Source organism: Boleophthalmus pectinirostris, unplaced genomic scaffold (genome assembly GCF_026225935.1).
Source record: "Boleophthalmus pectinirostris isolate CB_2022bp ecotype Guang Dong unplaced genomic scaffold, ASM2622593v1 HiC_scaffold_14, whole genome shotgun sequence".
Taxonomy (NCBI): Eukaryota; Metazoa; Chordata; class Actinopteri; order Gobiiformes; family Gobiidae; genus Boleophthalmus; species Boleophthalmus pectinirostris.
The window spans coordinates 2,484,047-2,511,991 of record NW_026571047.1 but is presented as its reverse complement, the minus strand read 5'-3'; the positions used below and the strand labels follow the sequence as shown (position 1 = coordinate 2,511,991).

Here is a 27,945-nt window from a genome sequence, read left to right as displayed (position 1 = left end):
ACGTTTCGGATAAAAGCGTCTGTTAAATACAGAAACATAAACCTCTGGCTCGATGTAGAACTACGGCTCTGTGGCCTTTCAACATCTAACGTCAAGACTCATGCCATGCTGTCGTTAACTAACCTGTTCATTTGGTTGTTTCATTGTCAACGTACGTACCAGAGAGTTTCTGATCACATTCTAACATCATTCTGTTTATGGACATGGAACATGACGCTGGAGCTGCTCAAACTACAAATAAATGGTACTTATGGACAAAACCCAAGTACAGCATTAACACGAGTATTTGTATTTTTTTCATATCCAAATGATGCACTTACAGCAGTAGAACTACTGCTTTGTTGAAAATACTGAAGGAAGTAGGCAGTACAATATAGTTTTTTTGTTTTTTCATTTATTTTACAATGCAAAGTTTGGTGGTTTGATGGCGTTTAAACTTGAAGTTCCTAGTCATATACATATATACATCTTTAGATATATACCCATATACATATATACATCTATACATGTCTATGGGTTCAATACTAACGTCAACGTACAACTCTTACTTTGACATATTTGTTTGACCAAATGTTTGACAGTTCCTCATGGATGGAGATGAAAACAAATGGGAGACATTCCTGTTTACAGAAGAAACGCCCTTTAATGTTCCACACACCGACGATATTGATGTGAACAGGGACGTCTCTCCACAGATCTGACCGGTAATGTAGTGCAGTGCTGTAACCTGTTTGTCCCTTGTGATAAGTAGGTTTAATCTGTACTGTGGGACATTCTAGACAAAGCAGAAACATTTCCATGGAGACAAACAGGTGGCGGACCCTTCACTAAAAATGTTCCACACTACATATTTAAGCCTTTTTTTGTCACTACTGAATATACGCCATGACCAAGTGTCTGGGATAGTGTTCTATAGTTGGTTTCTCATGGTTCTTAGTAGCAATGTATCCGATAAATAGATAATATTTGACTGTTTCAATGTAAACCTTATTGAGCTGTTTTTCCCACACGTACATAGAGGTACAGGCCCTTGAACAACCATCTGAAGAGCACCTCATGACCTTAAACAACTCCATATCCTGCAAATGAGTCGAACGTGTAAAAAATCTATCTCCTGTTTGCCCTGCGTGTTACAGCTCAGGTCTATGTCACGGCCCCCTGCAGAGTCTCACCTATGAATCCATTTCCATAGTGATGTTTCATGGAATCCTCTGTCCTCCTGCTGAGCTGTTTCCTGGAACAGTAGTCATAATAATGTGTAAATGCAAGAGGGGCCCTGGATACGAGGGCCCCCAGGGGCTCAATGGATTTTCTTATTTTACAATGATATATTTGGTACAACTGATTATATTTGATTATTATCAGTTACATAAGGATGAATTGTTGTACAGTTGTAGGGAGTATTATCTGTTACATAAGGGTGAGTTGTTGTAGGTTGTAGGGAGTATTATCTGTTACATAAGGGTGAGTTGTTGTAGTTGTAGGGAGTATTATCTGTTCCATAAGGGTGAGCTTTTGTACGTTTGTAGGGAGTATTATCTGTCCCTCTATAGTGCAGTGGGGAGCAGGAGTGTCCATGATGTAGAGCAGTTTGTCCAGTGTCTTCGTGTCTCTCACTGTGACAAATGTCTCCAGTTCACAGTGGACCACGTGAGCAGATTTAGGATCAGTTTGTCGATCCGCCCAATGTCCCTTTTCCTGGAGCTGCTCCCCCAGCAGAGCACAGCCAAGTCCAGGGTGCTGGCTCCACAGACTGGGAGAACATCTCCAGTAACTTGCTGCACACATTGGAAGACCTGAGCTTTCTTAAGAAGTAGAGTCTCCTCATGTTCTTCTTGTACACAGAATTACAGTTGTCCCTCCAGTCCAGTGTGTTGTCCACGTCATGGCCCTGGATGGTGCTGGGCTCCACTGGTGTCCTCTTCCTCCTGAAGTCAATCACCAGTTGATTGGTCAACGTTCAGGAGCAGAGGGTTTGCCTGGGAACACAAAGTTTGCAATCAGTGTCCCGTCCTCCAGCTCCAGCTAAATATGGCTGCTTCAGAGGAAAAAAGAAAGGAAAAGCTAAACTCTAAAATAATGACTATATGCGTCACTGAAATAAACAAATGTGATTGGACATCTGTGTTTGAGCGGGCTGACAGAGAAATGGAAATATTGTATTTGGCCAATATGGAAAAATCTAATTACCATGAATGTAGGATTACTTAAAAGTCCTATATTACACACAGTTAACTCTTGTGAGCTTTAAGTAAGTGGAACAGTGTTTGTGTGGGTTTGTGGGAATGAAACAAAACACAACTCCAGGTCTGTTTTTTTTTTTTTTTTTTTTTTTTTTTTTTGAAATGAGAAAACAACATAATAACAGAGATCAGAATATAGCTGTTGCTGGTTGGGGGCTATCTCCACCTTGTCTCCATGGAGACAGTACGTCTTTGTCAGGAATAGTCTGTATTATGGCATTAAACTTGTCTTTCCTATATCTCTTACATGTGTTTTCTGTTGCTCAAAGATATCTTAAAAAAACATACATTCTTATTAGGGGTGCAATGATATCCAAGTCTCACAATACAATATCGTCACAGTATGAACCTCATGGCACGATATTTATTGTGATATTGTGGGAAAGCTCACGATATGTTGGGGAGGCTCACGATTAGGGATGTAACAATATCCAAATCTATATGTACAATATTTTCACGATATACATCTCACAGTACGATATATATTGCGATATTTTGTGGAGGCTAAACAACTAAAACTGTGAATATGCTACTTTTATTTTCCTCTTAAAATGCCTTGACACGACTTAATCCAAAGAACTAAGACTTAAAAGTCTTAGAACTGTTATTTCTTCATGTAATCTGCACTGAAATGGAGCAAAGGATCATGGTCTATGTAGTTCCCTCTTCCCTGAACCAAGGACAGAACCAGGACTAAATCAGGTCTAAATCAGAGCTGAACCAGGAGCGTGGAGTTCTGCGTCAGTCCTTTCGCCCCTGGGTCACCCGACGGTCTACGCGGGCACGTCTCCGGTGTTTCACCGCTGCTGATATCGCAGTGATTTTAGCGAATTTGTGTGAAAAAAAATGAAAAAACACCACTTCAATCCAGGTTAAAAAAGCATGGTAACGTGCGTCACTGACATTTGTACCGAGTAAAATATTATAATTTTTTTTCCCCTGTAATGCCGAACATTACTGTGTTACAGCAAAAAGCAATGCATTACAGTAATGTGTTACTTTTATAACGCGTTACTCCCAACACTGCCTAATTCTTACTGAGACTGGGTTTGCCTCACAGATCTAGCTGTGTAGTTTTTTGGATCTTGTCTCCATGGAGACGTTATTGCTTTGTTGAAATGTTCAGTAGTATGGCATTAAACAGATCTAAATTCATTCCGTTACTTGTTTTGTATTGCTCAAAAATATCTTGAAACACATACATTCTTACTCTGAGTTTGCCTCAACACAAATCAGATTTGTAACGTGTTCTTGTTTGTAGCCATACTTAATGCCGTACTGTGTAACATTCCAGCGAAAGCCTTAACACCTGCGTAGAGAAAAGCAGATGGCCTGTACCCTCCACCTGAAAAGTCCCTCCGTTTATTCTCACGGGGGATTCTGCACTTTGGTTCAGTACAAGTCTTACAGTCTCATTACTGTTATTTCGTTCTGCTCCTACTTCCAAGTACGCCCTCACAGCACACTTCAGTCGCCTCATACCAGAAACACTAATTTGTATTCTCTCCATCTCTTTCTCTCTTTCTCTCTCTCCGCAGCACAACCCAACGCTCCCAAAATCCACGAGGGCTGGTGGGCGTACAAGGAAGTGGTCCAGGGCAGCTTCGTTCCAGGTAGGACTTTGATGTTTTTGCACATTTTGTCTTTTTACTTCACTCTCGTTTTTTCTTTCTGTCTGAAAACCACTCTCTTATACATCGTGATTTGCAGTTTTACCTCTCTTCTTCTTCTTCTTCCTCTTCTTGATGGTGGTTCACAAATCTCTCTGTTTCTCTCCTCCCTTTTCTTGATGACAGTTTGCATATTAACACTCTCTTTTCTTGATTGCGGTTCGCATATCGCCTCTCTCTTTCGCTCTTTTTCTCTCCGTCTCTTCCTATAGTCTTGATGGCGGTTTGCATATTACCGCTCTCTCTTTCCCTCCCTCTCCTTCTCTCTTTTCTTGATAGTGACTTGCATATTGCCTCTCTCTCTTTCTCTCTTTCTTCCCACTCTTTGAAAAAGCTCATCTAAACCTCACTAAAATGCAGGAAATTACACTTCGTTGCACAAACTTTCTTGGGCCTAATTTTCTGTTGTGTAAGAGCAGCCATAGGGACACTTTCAGAACTTTCAAATGTGGAGAATTTAGAGCCAACACTCTCCACGTATGTTCTCTGTCTAATTTGACTTCAACATAAGAAAAAAATGTGGTAATCTAGATCTAAAAATACCAAACAATCACACCACAAAGCAAAAAGAACATATGAAAATACATCAAGTGTAATTAATCTGCATCATTGTGGACTAGTTATATTTTTTCTGCATCTTTAGTAGAAAAAAGAGGGTCATGTAGTTGTAGACATCATTAAAAATGTCCTGGAAAAGTCCCAGAGAAAGATTTTGCCAAGTGTTTGAACCCTGAATATTATCAGACCTCGCCGCAGGTCATGTGACTCTGGTGTTTAAGTGAAAAAGAAGTCAGCAAGTGTGACGTCACCCACAAAGTTCAGCTCCAGTCAAATGAAGCTCATCGAGGCTTGTAGTTATAGTGGCTAACTGGGAGACATTCAATTCTATTCAGAATTCCAAACTCATGTAACAGAGCAAACAAAGAGCCACTTTCCGTCCACAGCGCTGGTTAAACAGGGGGTGGACGCTTAGCAACGCTGTACTGTAAAAACTAAAATCTAGCCAAGTTTTATCACAATTTGAGTAAATTTCACTTGACAAATAAAATAATCTGCCAGTGGAACAAGACTTGCTTGTACTTAAAACATGAAAATACATCTTGCTACAAGAATAATAAAACAACAACTTTTTGCACTTAAAATAAGAAACAAAATCCAGCGTTCCTTGAATTAAGAAAAACACACTTATTCCAATCATCCTTCCATTTTCTTCCCTTATCCGGGGCCAGGTCGTGGAGGCAGCAGTTTAAGCAGGGGCTCCCAGATTTCCCTCACCCCAGACACTTCCTCCAGCTCCTCTGGGTGATCCCCAAGGTGTTCCCAGGCCAGCCCAGAGACATAGTCCCTCCAGCATGTCCTAGGCCTTTCCTGTGGCCTCCTTCTGGTGGGACATGCCTGGAACACCTCCTGAGGGAGATGCCCAGGAGGCATCTAGAGCAGATGCCCAAGCCACCTCAACTGCTCCTCTTAACATGGAGGAGCAGCGTCTCTACTCCGAGCTTCTCCCGTGTGTCTTTGGGGACACACTTATTCCATTGGTGGATCATTTTACTTGTCAAGTTGAATCTACTCAAATAAAGTCAAATTTTCTTAATTCAAGTCATTTTTAACTTACCTAGATATTGTTTTTTGCAGTATGTCAACCAAATCTGTTGCTAACTCTAGTGGAAACAACCATGGCCATAATGTTCATATCTTGATTGATGGAGAAAAAAGTGAAATAAAAACACCATGTAGAGCTTTTTAATGAAACGAGGAGCCTGATAGCAGCAGTTACAGAGTGACGGGTTTCAGTTTTAACAATAGAAATTGAATTGAAGTCAGAGTCAGTGGATCCAAATAGTCACTTCTAGTTCACTTCTATTTGGAAGGCATGTATGGACTAATAATGTCAGCTTTGTCAAGATGGATGTCACGTAAAAAGACTGAACTGTGACGCTTTTTATCTGAGATGTGGAAATAATGTTTGCAACTTTAATGCAGTCTCTCTCTCTCTCTCTCTCTCTCTCTCTCTCTCTCTCTCTCTCTCTCTTTATTTAATTCCATTATTTGTTTTGTGTGTTTCTATGTATACATGATAAATGTCCCAGAATTATTACTAATTACAACCAAAATAGCTCGACAACATAAGACAATAAAACACATTAAACCTATAGTTAAATCACAGCGTACAGAAGCATGACTGTGTAAAAACAGAACTGCAGTGAGGTGGAGGTGAACAGAAGCACATTCAGTGGGTTCATGTTGACAGGTCTGATTTGAACCATGTTGTGAGATGTGTTTTGAAAAGACGGTAAGAGCCCCTCTCGCTGATGTTTCCAGGGACTGTTCCACTCCTGATGCTCAGACAGACACGTCTGAAGACGGGCTTCAAAGAACTGCAGTGCGGATCTGCTTTTTCTTTTCAATAATGTTCCAAATATGGTACATTTTTGGCCATTTTTACACATAAAATTACTCACTTTTATATTAAAACATGATCTGATGAAAAATATGTTTTTCTTACACTTTTCTAAGTAAACCACTGAAGAAGTTTCAACCAGACATCTCTAAATGTAAAAATACACACTGCTCTTATAATGATTAACATGTAACTCTCTCTGGAGGGGTGTTTATTGTGGGGTGAATGTTTTTAGCCTTACTGTTTTTCTCATTTCAAGTTGGAATGTCTTGGTTTTGGTTTTCTGTGAGCCGTGAATCTGTTGATGCTGGCTCTTTGCTGGTTGTCTGTTTGGTTTTGGGTTGACACAGGTGGTGACTGATTCTCCTGTTTTGGACATGCCATGGACATGTAGATCTCATCATCTGAGTCTTCATCATGATTAAACATCAGTTTGTCACCATGGAGCTGCATCAGGTGGGAGTACAACCTCAGGCTTTCTTCTATCTTTTGGGAGTTTGAGTCTCGATTTGAGGCCAAGTTGTTTCAGGGATGGCATCTGACGTAATGTCCTCATTTATGTAGCTATTTTGGACCGGTTCAGACTTATCTTCTTGTTCCTGACCATTAACCAAACTCTGAAGATCAGTCACCAGCAGTTGCCATCTCACGTTTTTGTTCTTTCTCTTTCTCCATTTGTTCTTCTTGGAGGTTTGGGTCTTGCTTTGAAGGAAAGTTGCGTCTGGACCAAGACCTGATGTACTGTCCTCACTGGGCCTGATGCTGTTTTGAACATTCAGGATTGGTTCAGTTGGACATCCACCACCTTCCATTCTCTCAGGGGTAGATACTGAGGTTTTCTTGGGAGTTTCAGTCTCACTCTGAAGGCAAGTTGCTTTCAGAAGAGACATTTGAAAGTCCACTCACCTTCAGTGGCTCAGGCTGAATACAATCTGTTCAGCCTCCCGCCCTCACTCAGGAGGAGACAAGAGGTACAGGAGCCTTCGTTTCCACACTACCGGACTAACACACTAACAGCTTCATCCACCAAGGCTGTTAGGATGCTGAACTCTCTCCCCTCTCTAACCACCAGGCACCAGGAGCAGGAATCTTGAACTTTTCCATTTATTATTATTATTTATTTAGAAGATTGGGAGTGAGGAACACAGTTTCAATTCTTCATATGTTAAGAACATGTTGACAATCAACTTTTTTGAATTTGTATTTGCAATATTAACACTCTCTCTATATATAAGGAACAATATGGATTTGCTCTCTCTTTCTCTTTTCCATCAGGGGTGATATATTACCTGTCTGTCTCTCTCTCTTTCTGTCTCTTCTTGATTGTGGTTCACTCTCTTTCAATTCTTGATCGTGATACATATATTACCTCTTTCTCTTTCCTTCTCTTTCTTCTTTATCATGATTCATATACATTACCTGTCTCTCTATACCTCTCCTTCTCTCTTTCTCTCTCTCTTCTCCCCTCTCCCTCTTTCCCGTTCCCTCCCTCTCTCACCCCTCTCCCACAAACATGTCGGAGCAGCACCTTGCCGAGGGCGCTCTCTGATTTCCTCCGCAACAATTGACATTTGCCACCCGTGTTTTTTGACTGACGCCTCCTCTCCTCTCTCCTCTCTCCTCCACGTCACTCTATCCATCCAATTATTTTCACACCGTTTCTGCTGAACCAAGTATTTCCCGTGTAAGCGCCTCCAGAAATACGTGTATGTGTGCGCGTACGTGTGTGTGTGCGAGAGGATGGAAGTAGTAAGTGTTACGTGGGCCAAATGTCACTATAATGAAAGAACAATTAGGAGAATTCAAATAGAAGGTGCAGGAGAGGAAGGGAAAGAGAAAGAGGGAGGTGAAAATGGACTGGGATGGGAGGAGGAGAGCATTGGGTAGATAAGAAGTTATGCGAGTTGGTTTAATTGAATCTCAACTTTTAATGATGGTGAATGTTTAAGTAGGCTGAACAGCTGCAAGGTTCTTAAGGCTATTACAGGGAGTTCTCTGGGTGATACGAGCGCTTATAATGGGCGAGGGGAGTGTAAAAGTGTACAGGTGGGAAGGCCTCCAGGAAGATGTGTCTTTTTAAAAACGATTTGTGAGATTAATACATGCTGTGATAGTTTTGCAAAGGTGAACAGTTCATTTGTGGACTTTTTATTTCGATTTATGTTTACTGAGGGCGTCACAGTCGCCTTAGACGAGCCAGATGTGCTGCTTTGATATGATATCTATTGTGATATTTTATAGAGGCTAAACCGGATACTTTTTATTTTTAAAATGCATTGACAAAACTTTGGTTCTGTCATAATCCAAAGAATTAAGAGTAAAAAGTGCTTATTAAGACTACGTTTACACTGAAACAAATTCGAGTATCACCGTGTCATTAAAATGATTTGCGTCCAGACACATCGTTTCTGTGTCCACAAGTCTTCCCTATCCACACAGCATATTTTACAGAAACAAACCTTAAAACCACATGGCTCATTTGCATAAACTAACCGCTCAGAAAACAGCTCACTATTGTGCTCTGAGGCAGTTCAGCTTCTGTCGGACTAAAGGTCACGACTCAGTGGAATACGAGTGTTCTCTTTGTGACAGAGGGGTGTTCTGCTGATGGTGAGTCTGTTCTGTGTTTGTATCGTGTTGGAGATGGGTCATGTTAAACTTTTCAGAGATTATACGTCTGCAGGTCGTACACACAGACACACGATTATATGAATGGATCTTAGTGTTTTGGCGGTGAATTACTTCACAGTGCACAGACCTACATCAGAGTATCAGCGTTTTCAGGCGTCCACACGGTGCCAGATCACATCTGTACTCAGATGAATTCATGGGAGCTGGTGGCACCAGACTGTTCCGTCTCTGTAGCTGCTTTCAGTCGGATCAAAGGATCATGGTCTATGTAGTTCTGTGTAGTTTTATTTTTATTATTATTATTTTTTAGCTATTGCTGCACATAACTATTCATTTCGACATACTGCGATGGCCCTAGATATTATTGTGAGTTTTATTTCGGTTACTGTTACATCCATACATGTACAGTTCATTTTTCAGTGAGTGCATTTTTGGTTGGAAACATACAATAATTTCAATTTACCTACATTTTTGCTATTGGTTTCCCATTTTAAATGAGCTGGTTGCAGTTCCACAGTCTGGCCCCTTTGCATTAAAAAACAACAACAACAACAAAAAAAAATCTAAATTGAGCATTACGCCCTGCAGTCTGATCGTAGCCTTAGTTTCGATCCGATACCAAATGTCTTGATATTGATCTGATACTGATACTGGTGACTTTTGTATTAGAATCAACTCTGTTATGAAACATTTGACCTTGGCGTACAGGGACAGTCATGATCTTCTTTCCACCCCAGGCCTGAAATGATCAAATGTGCAGATAAAATGAACCTGGACGTCAATATTTTTTCAAGAGAATCAATACTTTTCGATACCACGTTCACTTATCGCTAGCGGCAACAGCAATTAATATGGTAGAGACGTAGACGTATAACCAGGTGAGTGACAGTTTGACTCGAGCTCTAGACAGTTCATAGTGTTGCTGTGTCCTTGGGCAAGACACTTCAAATACCTGCATGAGTGATTGTGTATTATGTGACTGATGGTTTTCCTTACTCCACCTTGAAATTTGTATGTTTTTTTTCCTCAAGAATCCATTACAGCATTGCGTTTCACCATGTACAGTAATGTTAATACATGTGTGATTATTGTGCATTCAGGGAACAGTGGTGTAGCCTGTTAAGTGTTACCCCCCAACCAAAGGGTACCCGGTCTGCTTTGTCCAGTCACAAAATATGTATCTGGGTGCGACGGGGAAGGAAATCATTTTTAGAACAGTCGATGTGGAATTTTCTCTCAATTTCGTGTGGTTAAATTGAGTATTGAGAACTCATCATTGTCTGATGAGCTGCGGCTGCCAGAACGCACACCCACGCTTTGGTATTCTCACTTTTTCCAAAACTGTACCAAGTGTGAAGTTAGCAGGGCCCATTCAGCTGAAGCGACCTATGCACAAAGCTATGTTATGGGCCTTATTTGCCTAACTCTGATAATGACTTGGATATTAAATCTATAAACATCTCACACAATATTATATTAGAATCACACATGCACACTCGATATGACTGTATACACTTTGTAATCCTTAAAGAGAGAGTATACGATTCTATGGGATATTAATTGCAAACACATAAAATATAGAGATCACCATTGCTGCGTTCAGACTGCAGTCTGACCCAAATCAGATTTTTTGGCCTCTATGTGACCTGTATCTGATCTTTTAATGACAGTCTGAACGACACAGATCCGATTTTTTCAAATGCGACCCAGGACACTTGGATATGTGGATTGAAACCGATACATATCTGATCTTTTGACATGTGACTTCAGTCTGAACGGCCAAAGCACATTCATGCGACCTACACGTCATCAACAAGCCACAAACGTCACTATTCTGCTCTGAAGTAGGCGAAAATTGTTAATGAACTCCGTGTCACTGAAGCGAAGCACATCGCCACTCACCACTCTTGGCTACGTCTCCGCATCCACATGTTCCTTTCAATGGACGTCGCTGCCGCTGTCCCACAAAACACCACGGCCAAAAACCTCGTCCTTCTCCTTCTCAATCTCCTCCTTAAAACCAGTAAGTTGTTCATGTTCTGGCTCCGGTACGAGAGGAACTTTAAAATCTCCAGGTGCTCAATGCTGCGTCCATGTTTGGACAACTTCCGTAAACACAGAGCACGCTCGCTGCGGTTGACGTCATCGTGTCTCCAGTGCACATGTGGGACACTTTCGGGCCACTTAACGTTCACATGGGGGATCACATACAAGTCGCATTTAATTGGAAATGTGAACGACCTCGCAAAAACATCGGATTTCACAAAAAAATTGGAATTGAGCGGTAAGCCCTGCAGTCTGAACGTAGCCCATGTGACTTTTGTGGGCTGAGTCACTCTTGTGGGCTGAAGGCCTAGTCATACTTCATAAGAACATCATAACTTTGTTCTTGCATCCATGGCTGACCAAAAAAAATGATGTTATTTTGTTTGGCCAGCTCTTGTTGGGCAGTTCTTGAGGCTTGTTCTCGACTCCTCAGCTGAGCAGAATTTTGGCAGCGCTGTCCCACATCTTGGCACTGATTGGTTGTTTATGTGGGCGTGGTTTATCTGCTTCTTTAACCAGTGCGGAGCAAGAAAAAATGGATGGTTTTGAGTCACAGCTGGAGGAAATGGTGAGAAAATACAAACATCTGTACAACACGGCTCTCAGTGACGATAAACACGCCAAATGGCAAGAAATTCATGGAGGGACATCGAGATTTTAGGCTCAGACAAAAATTAGTGTAGAAAAGTCTGGTGTAATCGGCAGAGCGAGGGGGCGGGGCAGTTCCGCATCTTTTGAAGTATTAAATGTTAGAGCCCAAACAAACTTTTTTCTTGTTCTTCTCACCTCAAGAACAAAAACAAAGCTCTTATATTCTTATGAAGTGTGAATAGGCCTTGAGATTTGGACAGGCTCATACTGCAAACCATAAGGAGGGTTTGAATATGGCCCAGGAGAGATCGCTAGATTACACAAACATGCATGGATGAAATCTATGTTGGCATGTTTTTCACGACATGGTTGGAAGCTCAAAAAAATATATATTTAGCCTTATACGGCCTCCTTAAGGCAGCAGTCATACCGCAGGTGAATAGAAAGGTTTGAACTGTATGTTCTTCAGTAACATAAATGTAAACATGTTTATCATCCATCAATCAATCAAATCTCTTTATTTGCAATTTAAGTAACCTGCTCACACCAAACTGATATGTAGCTGTCTCGGTTAAGATACACATTATTAATCTGGAAACTAAAGGGGGATTTTATCTTTTTTTTAAATTATTATTATATATATATTTTTATATAAAAAATGTGCTTATTTCAAATATGCAAAGAAAAATCTAATTCCCCAGACCTTCTTTTAAGTTTCAAAAGCAGCAATTTTGTTAAATTACCCCATTACATCTGTAAAAATGGCCTAAATTGTCCATATTTTGGACAGAAATCTAAGAAAATGAACAGTAGTTTTCTTGCTTCATTTAGTGGACATAATAGATTTTGGATCTCGTCTCCAGTTGAAGCTTGATATGACTGAAAAAAAAAAGCATTTTGCCAAGAGTTAAAAGATATCCTTCTGAATGATCCATCAAAATCGAATAATAAGATGAAAAAGTTTGGTGGTGCCAGCATGTGTTCAATCACAGTTTTTACTGTTCAGAATGCTTTCAAAAGTCAGATACTAATCGATATTAAACCTAGTATTGAAATTACAGTAGATATTCATTTGAGGAGATAATGATACTAAAAAAAAAGTCCCTTTCACAGAACAGAACCTTTCCTGAATGTCTTTAGAATGATCTTGAGCTACAGAGCTGGAACAGAGCATTTGGGCATTTGATTACATTTTCTTAATCGATGACCGGGAAGAATTAACAATTGATTTTCAATTAATCAATAATGTTTTTATATTAAAATTATCATCATTATCACTATTACTAATCTGCATAACCAAACTCAACTTAATGACAAATAAACCGTAACGACTCTAGAGCCACATCAGCCCGTTTGACATGATAATGTGTTTAATTCAGCTTTGACACATTTGTTTATGTTTTACACAAACTAAACTTAAAACCGCATGACTCATTTTGCATAAACTATAAGCGCTGATCAAAACAGCTCTTTCCTTGTGCGCTGATGCGGTTCAGCTTCTGTCAGACTAAAAGACACGACTCAATGGAAATGCAATGGAGTGTTCTCTCTGCGACAGAGGGACGTTGTTGATGATGATGAGTGTGTTCAGAGTATGTGTCGCATTGGAGATGGTTTGTGTTTTCACACATTAGATGTGTCCAGGTTTAGCGTAGCTCTTTATTTAACATAATTTCACTCACTCTATTTGTCAGTCACTTTATTTATGTTGGTCACTTTATTTATTTAATTTATTAGCTTCTGTTGTGATGAAAAGACTGAAAAGTGTTTGCGTTTTGGACGCATGTGCATTTAACTTTATGTTGCACTAACCAGGATACTGTGTTTACATGCACCATGACGAAACCAGGATACTCAAAAAACCCGATCATACCCGGGATTGATGTGCATGGAAACACACTTATGTGTAAGGAGGTGCCAGAGTCCAAACGTAGAACTGTGAGGCCACAACTCCAGTGTTTGTGTCAGACTCCGCCTCGTCTCCTTACGCTACACTGCGCACAACAACCTACGTTCGGATTGTCGATTAAAAATTAACGTGATTGACGAAATTCTTAATGTTCAGTTATCGATTAGTCGACAAATCATACCCATCCCTAATAAGAGCACATACACTAGTATACACACGGAACACTGTGGAACCTTCCTGGACCACTGAGGATTACAAACATATAAGACACATGAGAATAAAAAAAGAAAGTACTATCATTTAATGTTGAAAATCACGTTCTATTTTCTAAAGTAAGAGTGTTTTATTCATATCATCATGGAATCTGTATTATTGCGTCTATTTCTTAGTATCCAAATCAGCTCTGACATTTCAGTATCATAACAAGAGTAGCAACAATATCACCATGGAGACCAGCTAATTGGATTATTATTATTTGTACTTCTCCTCTCGTGACTCCACCTCGTCGTCTAACAGCTGCAGGGACACTTATCCAGATTCACGACGCTCCCGAGGCCGTGCCGAGAATTCCCAAACGCATTTAAACTGGCATTTCATAGATAGCCATAAAAAAGAATGGAAATAAAGCTCTATTTAACAACATGAAGAAGAATACTGTAATACTGATGTGGCGTAATATTGTCTGTGGGAGCTCGTACGCAAGGTAAATGATGCTTTAGTAGCTTAATAATGGCAGGCAAGAGGCTTTAAAAATCTTATGTTAGTATATAACCATAAAGTCTATTGGAATGGGAGCGTTGTGTTGTGTTGTGTTGTGTGCGCGTCACAAATCAGGCCTAAATATGCGCTGATTGTAAAATTACAGCAACACAATGTGACGAGATTAGCCTCCATCTGTTACAATCCTCAGACGTGTCAGGGAAATGGCGCTCGCTCCTTTGTTCAATTCTTAAAGCGTTTCATCGTTGTTAGTGTTTTTTATTAGGTGTTTCAGGGGAGATGAGAAACTTAAAGTAACAGACAGGTGTGAGGATGTGTTTAGGTTATGCGTCTAAGTGTCCAAAATGTGTCCAAAGTGTCCAAACCGAGCCATGCCCCTCACTCGTGGTTGAAAGAAAAAAAAAAAAAGAGGGCAGATGAAACTATTTTTGATTTCTAAAAGTAGAAAAATATATGTATTATACTTTTTTAAATGATCTATATTTTTTCTTTTTCATGAGTTGTTTTTATTGCACTGAGAAACCTAGAAAAAAAACATGCGTCCTAACTGTGAGTGGGCTTGCATCTCCACAAACCTGACTCTTAAGGTCTTTTTTCTTGCTTGTTTCCATGGCAATGTTCATGCTTTGGCTGTAATCTTCCACAGCAGGTGTGAAAAATGCTGTAAACTAGGAAAGCCTTCAAAATTGGAAGTGTTAATCATTTATTTTCATCAATCAACAAAAAGCAGTGAATGAACCAAAGATAAATCTAAATCAAATCAATATTTGTTGTGATGACCCTTTGCCTTAAAATGAGCATCAGTTCTTCTAGGTGTGCTTGCAGACAGTTTTTGAAGGAACTCGGCTGGTAGGTTGTTCCAAACATCTTGAGAACTAACCACAAATCTTCTGTGGATGTGGCTTCCTCACATCCTTCTGTCTCTTCAAGTAGCCCCAGACACACTTGATGATGTCGAGGTCAGGGCTCCATCATTTCCACAACATCTTGCTCTTCTTTACGCTGAAGATAAGTTCTTAATGACTTTGGCTGTATGTTTGGGGTCATTATCCTGCTGCCTACTCCTGGTGGTATTGCATGATGGATAAGTATCTGCCTGTATTTCTCAGCATTGACAACACCATTAATCCTGACCAAATCTCCAACTCCATTTGCAGAAACGCAGCCTCAAACATTCAAGGAACCCCTACCATGCTTCACTCATCATTGTACAGCTCTCCAGTTCTTCAACGAACAAACTCTCAGCCAAATATTTCACATTTTGACTCATCAGTCCAGAGCACCTGCTGCCATTTTTCTGAAACCCTGCTCCTATGTTTGTGTGCAGACTTGAGTCGATCAGCCTTGTTTCCACGTCAGAGTTTTGGCTTTTTGTCTGCAACTCTTCCTGGAAGACCACTTCTGGCCAGACTTCTGTGGACAGTAGATGGGTGTACCTGGGTCCCACTGGGTTCTGTCAGTTCTGAGCTGGTGGCACTGCTGGACAGCTTTTGATTCAGAAGGCTGATAAGCTTGATGTCTTTTTCATCTGCTGCACTAAGTTTCTTTGATTGACCACTGTGTCTACGATTCTCAGCGTCGCCCGTTTCTTTGTGCTTCTTCAAAAGAGCTTGAACAGCACGTCTTGAAACCCCAGTCTGCTTTGAAATCTTTGTCTGGGAGAGACTTGCTGATGAAGTAGAACTACATTATGGCTTGTTGCTGCGCTCAGTCTTGTCGTGGTGTTTGACTTGAGACATGAGACCGTCTTCTACAACCTCACCGTGGTCACAGAGTTTGGATGTTCTTCACGCAGTTTGAAGCCTCCTACAGTCACAGCTCTTTCTGTTTCTGTTTCATGACTGAGTTCTGACCTGGGTGTGACTCTGATGATCATTGGCTCCTGTTTGGTAGAACTGGTTGATCATACACCAGACTATAATCCTACAAAATCCCTGAGTTTGTGTGAACCCCTTTGTGTGAAATGGTGATGGTTTAAAGGCAAAAGGTAGTGACACCAAATATTGATTTCATTTAGATTTTTCTTTCGTTCGCTCACTTTGCATTTTGTAAATTGATAAAAACAATCATTATACTACAGAATTTTTTTCACACCTCCTTAAAACTTTTGCACAGTACTGTATATATATATTTATAAATACTAAGGCTAATATATCAACTTATTCACTGAGTAATAGTAAAAAAACTTTAAAATTTCTTATCAGAATTCATATTTTTTGGCATTATTTTCTAAAGAATTTCGGAGCTATTCCTGACAGCAACAGTATGCAATCTGTGTAAAACTCATCTAACCAAACTGTAACCAAATTTCCACTTACTTGCATCATAAAATGTATTCTTTAACGTTCTAATTTTTAAATCTGCTTTTCTTTGTGATTGAGTAGAGGAGTTATTGCAGTCTGCGCTGTTGCTATCGGCATGTTTGTTCACAGGATTTGTCAGTTTATTTCACATGATGCAACTTCACTGTAAAACTGAAAAAAAAAAATGGGCAAAACATTTGACTTTCCTATGACTGTAATGTGTGATATGTGGTGGGTGAAACAGATGAGGCCAATCTGCAGTCTAAAAATCACAATTTATGTCCTTATATAGGATAAGGGTAAACTGGGATTATTGGTTGGAGTGCACTTCTACCGATCCAAAGGTGTGGTGCTTTGACCATACTTCATACAGTTTATATTGTTATTGCCTCTTTTCATCCATCAATCAATCAAAATCACTTTATTTGGCAGTTTAAGCACATTTAGGAGTCCGATACATTAAAGGTTGTATAGAGGATTTTCCAAGGAAAGAGAAATACAGCGACTGTTTGTTGCACATTTGAAAAAGGACAACAGCTCCCTAAGTAGAAAAGCCTCATCCTTACGCTAGAAATCATGCTCGTTTACAGCCGCTGTGTGTTCAGAATCATTGTTGAAGTTTCCTGTCTACAAAATAATTTAGTGACCAACACGTCAGTCTTTAGAACCTTCGCCTGCTTCAGTGTGCACCATCGCTGGAAGGAACATCTTAGTTTGGCTTTGCTCCTTTTCCTCTTCTCTTCTTCTTTCAGCGACCTCAAAAACAGACTTTTCTTTTGCGGATAACTGGCCGTGGATTCTTGTCTGCCATCGCAACAAACTTTCTGCAAACTGCGAGGAAGCTACAGTTCCAAAAAGCTGCTAAAAACCGCTGCGTTGTTTGAGTAAACGGCGTCTTGTGTATGTGCAATGTGTGAGAGGCGTACGTAAACCATGTAATTCCAGCGCACCGTCGAGTCAGTTACACTAGAAATGTAGGGAGTTTGTTTGAAAACCCAACAGCCAATAGATAACGACGTAGTCTGTTTTTCTGTAGGCTAATGTCCCACCACGTCCACAGTTGATGGAGTTTCATTCTTTATTTTGTTGGTCATCATAATGGTAAGGCTGCTGCATCTCTATAATGCTATTTTGAACTTTCATTGACAATTTGAAAGATAATAAAATAAATAAATAAATAAATAAATACAACCTTTAATAATTGAAATCTCAAACAAAAGTCTCAGGTAGTCATAAGATCCATTGTCAGGACACTGTGAGGAGAGTAACAGCCCTCAGGACAAAGTTTCCCTCCTCTGTGTCCTGCAGCATCACAGCGTCCTCCAGGGGGAGCAGGTGAGCTCTGGAGGCAAAACAGAAAGCTTCCTCTTAGCCTCTCGGTCGGTTGTATCGGTCGATGAGAGACGGGACACTGCCTGAGCTTCTTAGTTGGTCAAAATCCTCAAATATTATGTTAAAATTTTAAGATAAATATTCAGAGCATTTAAGAAGTGCTCTGTGTGCTTGCCTGTCAGCCACAAGAGCAACCAACCACGACCATGGCAACCACAGAATATCTTTGGGCAAGACAATTCACTTTGCCTGTGAATGTGATGTGTTAAAGGTGGTAGTTGAAACAAACGGTGTCAATCTGCAGCCTATTCTATTATACAAATTATTTTATTATCTTGAGAAGTAAAAATGCACACAGAACACTATTTTATTTATTTATTTTGTTATTTATTTCCTAGTGTTCTAACAGCATTCCTCCTCCCCCCGCAGACTCTTACGGAGGTGTCCAAAAGTGAGCTCGCACCATCAAAGAGCTGTTTTTTTGGCGCTGACCTTTCCAACATGGCCGCCCTCAATTAGCTTTAAATTAGCCAAAGGTCAGCGGTGACGGAGTGCAGCATCACATGACCTTTGCTCTGGGATCTGCGTTAGACCAGAGCGGAGCCACTGAGGCTCCCAGTGAAACAATGCCATGTGGAGTACTCTGTTTAACCAACTCGATGTGAAGTGTTGATTGTGATTATATATGTTTAAAAAGTAGAATTCTGCACGTTGTTAACACGTCTAGGAGTTATTGAAAGTGCAGTACCTGATTTTGACAGTCTTAAAAATCTGAAAACAACTTAGGCTATGTTCAGACTGCAGCCTGAAGTGACCCAGATCCGATTTTCTTGCCCTTATGAGACCTGTATCTGATCTGTTAATGACACAGATCAGATTTTTTCAAATGTGACCCAGGCCACTTGGATATGTGCTCCTAAAACCCATACATATCTGATCTTTTTACGTGCAACTTCAATCAGAACAGTCAGGTCACATTCCTCACGTCATCAACAAGCGACACTTTCCTGCACTAAAGTAGACTGAAACTGCCACTGCCCCACAAAACGCCATGGCCAAATACCTCGTCCTTCTCCTTCTCAACCTCCTCCTTAAAACAAATCAAATGTACAGGTTCTGGCTCCGGTACGACAGCAGCTTTAAAATCTCCAGGTGCTCAACGCTCACATCCATGTTTAGTGTGTGACGTCGTTGTGTCCTCCAGTGTGCAAGCGGGACACTTTTGGGGCATTTACATTTCACACAGGAGATCACATACAAGTCACATTTAATTGGGAATGTGAACGACCTCGGAAATAAAAATAGATTTCACAAAAAAAATCCGAATCGAACATTAGGTCCTGGACGTAGACTTAGACAAACTTTATTGATTCACAAGGGAAATGACTTTGACAATAACAAAGAGTAAAAATGGTAATACAACTTCTAAATAAGTAGCAATAAAAATATAAGAGGATTATATAAATGTACGTGTAGAAATAAGTAACACACAAATATAGTAACATAAATACAGAATGGCACAATTTGCAGTGATCCAGAGTTATTTCTCGCTTACCTTATGCATTCAGAACATCTTTATTATTCACTATGATGAGTTTATAAGCACTTTTTTACAAATCTCAAAGAACATAGTGGAATTTGCGATGGTAAAGATGACAGCTAGCATGCTACTGTGCACTTCCTGATTATCAGACAATAAAACGCTTCATGATTAGATGCAGATATTTGTACAATAAGGGTGAGACGAAAGACGAAACAGACCACGAGATTGGGTCCACGAGAGCGAGACAAAACTAGATTTTGGCGTAATCTGTAGAAAAGAAGTAGTGCAATCCATTCTACAATTTTGGCTTCACTTTTTGGATATTTATTTATTTATTTATTTTGATTTCATACGTTAGCAGTTATTGTAGTACTGCTTTTTGGAACTATAGCTTCTCAAACTGTATAACTCCCCAGCTCTTAACTGTAATTTAGCCAAGCCAAAGGTAAATTCAGAGGAAACAAATCTCACAAGATCACGATCTTGTGACAATTTTGTCTCTCAAGATCTTGTGAAACGGGTTCTTGTCCCATCCCATCTTGTATAGAGCTTTTATTATTTGAGAGAAAACTGAAATATATGAACTGATAATTAATACAAGCATCCCACACATTTTAAAACATGTTTGTAGAGGTCGAAACTACAGGGACAACAATATATTTCTCTATATAAAGACAGTATGATATTATTCTTTGCAGTGGGCATTCTATTGTCGAAATAATTGCAGCCTTTTCGATTTGATAATAGTGCAACTGGAATTTCAATTTGACTGTGATGCATTGTACTTCAGCAGCCCGAGCATTGATCTGGCTTCTTAATAGCAACTGGTCCATTGACTTCTTGTTCAAAACTGCAGAATGGGCTCTTGATAGTAGCAGCACGTTTTCTCTTCCATTTTTAAATTTTTTTATTTTAGTTCAACCAAAAATATCTATGTTTTACAACATTTTGAACACCACATGTATGACCAGAGATTGAACATTTAGAATAGTCAGAACTGAGTACAGAGCTGTGGGCAGGGAAAACAGAACCGTAATATAGGATTACTCTAACACCTTATGTTGTTTTATATCTCAAACATCCATGCATGTTTGTGTAATCTAGTGATCTCTCCCAGGTCCCATTTGAACCTTCTTTAATCATTCCAGACTGACATGTTTTATCTAACCTGCGCACAACTTTCCAATCATAAAAGACAGAAACTTGCTGTTTTTCTTCCCTTGAAAAGCTGAGAGTTGCAGCTTTCCAAAAATATTTCCAGCTTTATCCTGGAAACCGAGGAACTCTGTTTCCCACCAAACATGTGCCATCCATTTTGATTGAGCCAAATTTTGCCGAAGAGTGTAGTGAGTCAAAATGGTCATGCTCTGAGCGTCAATTGAAAAAAAAAAAGTCACTCTAAGTACAGTTATTTCTCAAATAAATGGCAAATTACACATCTTGGTCTGTGTAATCGTGCATCCCTTACTATTTTTGTTTGAAAGGTTTATTTCAGTCCAAATGTACAAATCCAAATGTAGAAAGTCATGTGGCCATTGCATTTTTTTTTTTTTTAGTTTAATTTTTTTTTTTTTTTTTTTTTTTTTTTTTTGAGGCAATAAGAGTATTTTACTTACATACTTGATATTTTACACTTTTGTAACTAAGGCCCTAAATTAAACATTTGGTATGTCCAAAAAGTTGTTAGTTGTTAGTTAAGTTGTTGTTTCTATTTTTCTATATTTCTGGTCCTAAAGTTTTTATTAGACCCGTATGAAAGATTGTGAAATAACAAGCTGTACTTAAAAAAAAAAAAAAAAAAAAAAAAAAAAAAAAGGACTTATAGCACTTCATTAGGGGTAAAAGGGGGAGTTTTAATAGCACAATTAAGAAAAAAAAAATACAGGCAAGGAAAAATATACTCAAACTGCCCTTAGGTCTGGAAGGGTTAGTTCTCCATAAATGTACAACAGCATGATATAAAACAATACACTACAACTTCACAAACCTGATGTGATGTGTAGTAGTTTTATTATCTGATTGTGTTTTGGTAGCGCTCTGAAGGGGAGCGAAACAAAACTGAAACTAATTGCAAGTTTTAATACACTGTTTTCCGTGAAGTATTTTCTAAATAATAAAAGGTAACACGGTCTACTTATGTTTTGTGTTAACAGTTAATATAAACATAAAAGTGTAATATTCCGTTTTTTACCCTGTTCCAAAGCTTTATAGTGCTTAGGACAAGTTAGAATATTACTTTTACACACAAACACAACACACAAAACATGTCCAAAACACAATTAAGATCATTATATTTTGGCCAAACTGGCACACAGATGTAAACAGACTTTAATATTTGAAGAATAAAAATGTAAGAAAACACTTTTATTTTGTGAAGTGTCAGTTAACTTACTGGAAAAAAAAAAATGTTTCTTGTGTGTAAACGACACTGAACTTGAGAACTTAAGAATTCTCCCAGTGTGATGATATCAGTGTGCAACTCTCTAAACTCTCTAGACTTGAAATGAGAACATTTTATATCAATTTGAGATTACTGACCAATGAAAGTAGTCTTTTTTGTACTTGAAATAGAAAAATACACCTAGTTACACTGAAGATAAGAAGAACAGCTCTTCATAAGAAACTAAATTACATGTTGGTTGAATTAAGGAATTAAGCCTTAATTTATTAGTAGAAAAATGTACATGAAATCGTAATTTGAGTACATGGAACTTACTTACATGTTGCTTTTTGCAGTGTAACCCTTACTTCCTGTCGCTTTTTAACATATTTGTTATCTTTTCATCACAAAATGCTTCTTGGTTGGTGTAAAACTATAATTTGTATTTACAATAGTTATTATCAAGAGTGCAGGTTTGTCACAACCAGTATTTGGGGAAGAGAAAATAGTCCCTACCAATATTTGCCATTTTATTTTAATAAACAAAAAAATATAAATGTATTCCATTTTTTATTTTTATTTTTTCCAAACTCAGTAGTATTAATTGAACACGTTTTAGTTCAGAGCTCGGAGTAGAGCCGCTGCTCCTCCACGTCGAGAGGAGCCAGTTGAGGTGGCTCTGGCATCTGTTCCGGATGTCTCTTGGGTGCCTCCCACAGGAGGTGTTCCGGGCATGTTCCACCTTGAGGAGGCCCTGGGGAAGACCCAGGACACACTGGAGGGACTATGTGTCTGGACTGGCCTGGGAACACCTTGAGGTTCCCCCGGAGGAGCTGGAGGAAGTGTCTGGGGTGAAGGAAGTCTGGGAGTCCCTGCTTAGACTGTTGCCCCGCGACTCGGCCCTGGATGAGCGGAAGAAAATGGATGGATGGATGGACATTTCAGTTCATATTTTGTTTATGAGACGTTCTGAGATGCATTTGGTGATTTGACGACAGGGTTACACCTGCCGTATTTCATTGGCTACAACAGAGTGATGTCACTAGTGGAGCCAGGAGCCTGAAATGGGGAAGCGGGAGGACAGGGCCAACACCTGAAGATGTTGCTTTGAGCAGCATGAGTGAAGATGCTGTACCAAGCTTTGAAAACCTTTTCAAAAGGAACTTACTTGGCTTCATCTTCAATTAAACTTGTCTTATAATGAGTCGCTGCGGAAAAAGAGCGACTATCGCCACAAGTGCACCTCCCAAACAGAGCCCTACTCGTGCATGTGAGACCCTAACTCTACTGACAATATTCCATGGAAAAATGTACAGGACATGACCTCATAAATATCTCATCACCAATAATCAAAGAGAAATCTACAAACTTCTACATCACTGTTATCTGCTCGACAATCATCTTAGAAGGACAATTGACTCAAACTTAACATTTTGTGAACTAAAAAATTAAACCACCTCTCACTTTTTTTGGACCTGCCCAGACTCTGTGGATTTTTTTTTTTTTTTTGGAAAGAATTCATGTTTCATACACACAACTTCTTACCCCATTTTACCCTTTCTTATAAATATGAGTTATTTGTTTTTTGCGATGTGCATCATACGAAAAGTAGCAGAGACCAAACCTAGGCCCTTGGTTATTATCTCGCCAAATGAAGTCAAAATTTGAGTATCATCAGAACCTGTTAGACACAATTTAACCAGTCACCGTCAGAACATTTGGAGTGTACTATTTCACACAAACCTCATTCTAATGTAACAAAAGAATGTACCAGTCAAAACAGTGTCTGAAATCAGCTCCATTTGCCTAATACACTGTACACACACACACACACACAAACAGAGACACCATTTATGTACAAAGTTTTATTCAAATAATCACTGACCTTGCTGTCGCCGACTGAAACTCAAATCATCTCAAAATCACAAAACAAAACAGTGTATATCTTTGAACCTGAGGTGTAGCTCTGATAGAATGTAAATGTATTCATGTTTAACAAAGCAGGTCCGCGCTTTATGTTGCGTGAGCCGGTGAGGTCAGAAGAGAAGAAGAGAGCTTAAAATATATAATGTATGAATTATTCAGAGAGAGTTAAGGAGGTTTTCTTCAGAAGCAGTTTGGGCCAAATGATGATATGAGCAATATTACGAACACAATGACTAATTAATACACCGACTCTCTGGCAAAGTGTCCCTCCTCTGTGTCCTGCAGCACCACAGCAGAGTTAAGAGGAGCCAAGTGAGCACAACAGGAAAGGCCTCGTTCTTATTCCGCTCTGGAGTTTCGGTTGGTGATGAAGTGGGACAGTCCCTCAGAGAGTTTCTTCTGGAAGATCTTCAGCCACATTTGCTGTCACATATGGGGTTTCTCAAACGTCCATAGCTACTTCCTTAGTTAAGATGAGTTCGATTATCCATCCGACTCCCACTCGGATCTCAGTTATGATGTCACGTCCACACTTCAAGAGTTTTATTAACTTTTCACCAAAGGGTTGACCAGGTTTTGTGTTCACTCTGTGTGTCTATGTGTCTGTCCATTTGCGATAATTCCGCCATTTATGGACCGACTGTCACCAAATTTGGTATGTGGGTCAAGCACTGTGCCCAATGCCGCAAAAAAAAAAAAAAAAGTTTGGCGACGATCTGAGGTCACACGGGTTAATTGAAACGTCACGTCATTATAAAGGATCGGCAATTTCAGCAATTTCTGAACCATCTGCGGCTAAAATATTCACCCAATCATCACACAAGTTGGCACACAAATAACCGGGATATGGACTGGGCTCCTCATAAGTTGGCTTCCGTGGTGATGAACTACCCCCACCGATGCCTCATTGGGGACCAGGTTGATATCTCTGATTGTGCTTGTTATGTTTTGCACATAAACCGTTTAGATGAATGGACATAGCTAATGCACTAGACACCCTGTTCCGGTTTTGCATGTGCAGCTTGAAGAAGAACGTGAATGCGAACCAGAAAGCTGTTATTCTTGTTGTTTATCTTCTGTTAGCAACTCTAGGGACGTTTAGCAACACCTGTTTAAAACAAGCCCGTGTTCAATATTGGCCTCACCACAACACACTACCAAACTCATAGGTAGTTATACAGACGCAGTAAGGTATTGCAGTAATACAGACGCAGTAAGGTATAGCAGTAATTCAGACGCAGTGAGGTATTGCAGTAATACAGACGCAGTGAGGTATTGCAGTAATACAGACGCAGTGAGGTATTGCAGTAATACAGACGTAAAGGTATTGCAGTAATACAGACGCAGTGAGGTATTGCAGTAATGCAGACTCAGTGAGGTATTGCAGTAATACAGACGTAAAGGTATTGCAGTAATACAGACGCAGTGAGGTACTGAAGTAATGCAGACTCAGTGAGGTATTGCAGTAATACGGACACAATAAGGCATTGCAGTAATTCAGACGCAGTGAGGTATTGCACTAATACAGGTGCAGTGAGGTACTGAAGTAATGCAGACTCAGTAAGGTATTGCAGTAATACAGACACAATAAGGCATTGCAGTAATTCAGACGCAGTTAGGTGTTGCAGTAATTCAGACGCAGTAGGTGTTGCAGTAATTCAGTTATGTTGCAGTAATTCAGACGCTGTAAGGTATTTCAGTAATATGAGCGACTGAAATTGCCATTTAAACAACCAAAGCTCCAAAAACAGTTCATACTTAAAAGTGACACTAGGTGCAGTCGTCTTGGATTCTATCTCAGAGACTTTGCTCAGTCTCCTCTGAATTGTTCCGAGTTGTGCTGTCCGAAGAAAAGGGGCCTGTCCATGTGTGTCGCTAGGCAACGACCTCGGACCTCCAGTCATCCAGTCGGATGGATAATCGAACGCACCATTAGCCTCTTGCACGGTCTCCATGTTGAATACGAAAAAAAAAAAAAACAGCCGAGGGCAAAACTCCGCTCTGGTCTCTGAAAGTTGTGAAAAGTGCTTATAAAGTCATTGTGGTGAATAATTAGGATGCTCAGAATGCAGAAGGTAAGTGAAGAATAATGTTGTACCACTACAAACCAATTATAAGTTAGTTAGTTTTGTTTTTCATGGTTTTAGGACAGTGACAAATACAGCTCTTCTGGGAAATAATATTACAGCTAAACCACAACAAACACTTAAAACCAAAACAAGACTAAAATGCTGCAAATTTTTCGTTCAAAATTATTATTATTTTTTTCATTTTTCATAGAAATTTTGTTTTTCACATAATTCCAGGCTTAGATTAATACTCCAAATCATGACAATGATTTGTCACAAACAGAACATTGAATTCCTTTGTTTTGAACAAGTGAATACTTGAGTCCACCAGCTGTAGAAAAACAAAAGTGATCTGTGACGCTTTTCATTTCATTCAACATGGTGCTTTAAAATGAACAAAATATAACATTGTCATCGACCTCTGTCACAGATTAAATATTGATATTTCAATGTGAGATCATGCTTGGGGGTGTTCTACAAGCACTGTCAAAAAGTTTTAAAATTGTCTGAAAACTTGAGGAAAAACACAAAATGGAGTCTGTGATTAATACGAGCGTTCCTGATCCAGTTTAGGAGTTTGATTTTTAACAAAAAGGTGAGAGGGACAATTGAAAAAACTGTTGGCTAATGCTGTTTGTCATTGTGTTAAAACATTGCTCAGATGAGACCGTCCAAGAGGCTCACTGAGGACCTAGATATGGACATTTGAGATGCTACAGACTTTTCCCACCATACATAGCAGCAAATGTATCTAAGATCTTCCAGAGGAAAAACTCAGAGACCTTCCACAGGAAACACTTTAAGGGAAAGGATCATTTCATCACTGACCATAAACACCAGAGCAGAGAAAGAGCGAGGCCCTTCCTGTTGTGTTCACCTGGTTCTAGTGTTGTAGTACTTGAGACCGGTTGTAGTACTCGAGACATTTTTTTTTTTTTTTACTGCAACAGGATTCAATCTTGTCTCAGTCTTGAAGGTGTTGGGACTCGGTCTTGTCTCAGTCTTGAATGCACTTGGACTTAATCTTGTCACAGACTCGAGGTCTAACTCCAATTAGGAACTTGAAAAAACAGGAAAATCCTCCCCACTTTCTTCACTTTCTTCACAGTTTTCTGTAAAGCGCCAGTGGAAGTTTTCTTAAAGAAGGGCTTCTCCAAACTGTGGGTGAGGGTCCAAAAAGAGACAAAGGGGAGTGTTTAAGTGTTGTACAGTTTGCTTGGCGTATTTTAAGCTTAAGCATTTATCAGTTAGAATTGAGATAGATTAATAAAAGAAGAAACAATAAATAAAAATAAATAAAATAAAAATAAAACATTGATATGTATGTGCCAAAATAACGGTAAATTACAAATAAATGTAGAAAATGAGAAAGATGGTCTCGATTTGATCTCGATGGGACGTGGTCTCGGTCTTGTCTCGGTCTCGACCCTCAGAGGTCTTGATCTTGTCTCGGTCTCGGGACCCTGTGGTCTAGGACAGGTTTTGGTCTTGAATAGTGCGCTCTTGACTACAACACTACCCGTTCCCTTGGACTCTGCTGTGATGCTGCAGGACACAGAGGAGGAACTCTTTTGTCTCTTCCACTGGATCTGCTGACCCTCCCTGACCAGTCCTCCTGTTGAACTGACCTGAGACCTTTGACTGACACACAAAGGACACTGAGAAGCGCAATGGAAATGTTGCTGGAGCAAAACTTGTCTGCATCGCCACATCTTAGTTTAGTTTAGTTTAGTTTAGTAGAGATTGGCAATTGTAGAGCTGGAATTATCCAAACGATGATGAGATAATCGTCTAAATGTGCAGGGTTTGTGTGTTAAACATGTGCAAATTAAACAAAACACAACTCCAAGTCTGTTTGTGATGAGGAAACATCATTATAGCATAGATCAGACCAGAGCGTAATGTAAGCCCTTTATACGTATGCTTTTAATAGCTTGATTTTCACCCAGAGAAAACCCACTCTAAACTCCATTCTCGAGCAGTGCAGTACTTTTTATGAGCACACTGCTATTCTGGGACTGGAGCAGAACTCTCCCTGAAAAGCCCACAGTAGACTGGCTGTATTGGTTGAGGATTTAAATGTTGAAATGTGGACTTAACTCTGTGAGAGTGAAAAGGATTGGGCTGAGTGTCGGCGGTAATTCTATTAGCCTTTGTTAAACATGCGTAATGGGGCTCGTT

General features: G+C 39.6%; 1 protein-coding gene across 1 annotated transcript in view; it reads left to right on the top strand.

Moving 5' to 3' along the window:
* The first annotated feature begins 3,570 nt into the window (after window positions 1-3,570).
* Window positions 3,571-27,945, top strand: part of ca10a (carbonic anhydrase Xa) — a 550,647-nt gene continuing 526,272 nt past the window's right edge. The window contains exon 1 of the mRNA XM_055150478.1: window positions 3,571-3,856. Coding sequence (XP_055006453.1) covers window positions 3,571-3,856 — 286 coding nt within the window. The remainder of the gene's footprint in view (window positions 3,857-27,945) is intronic.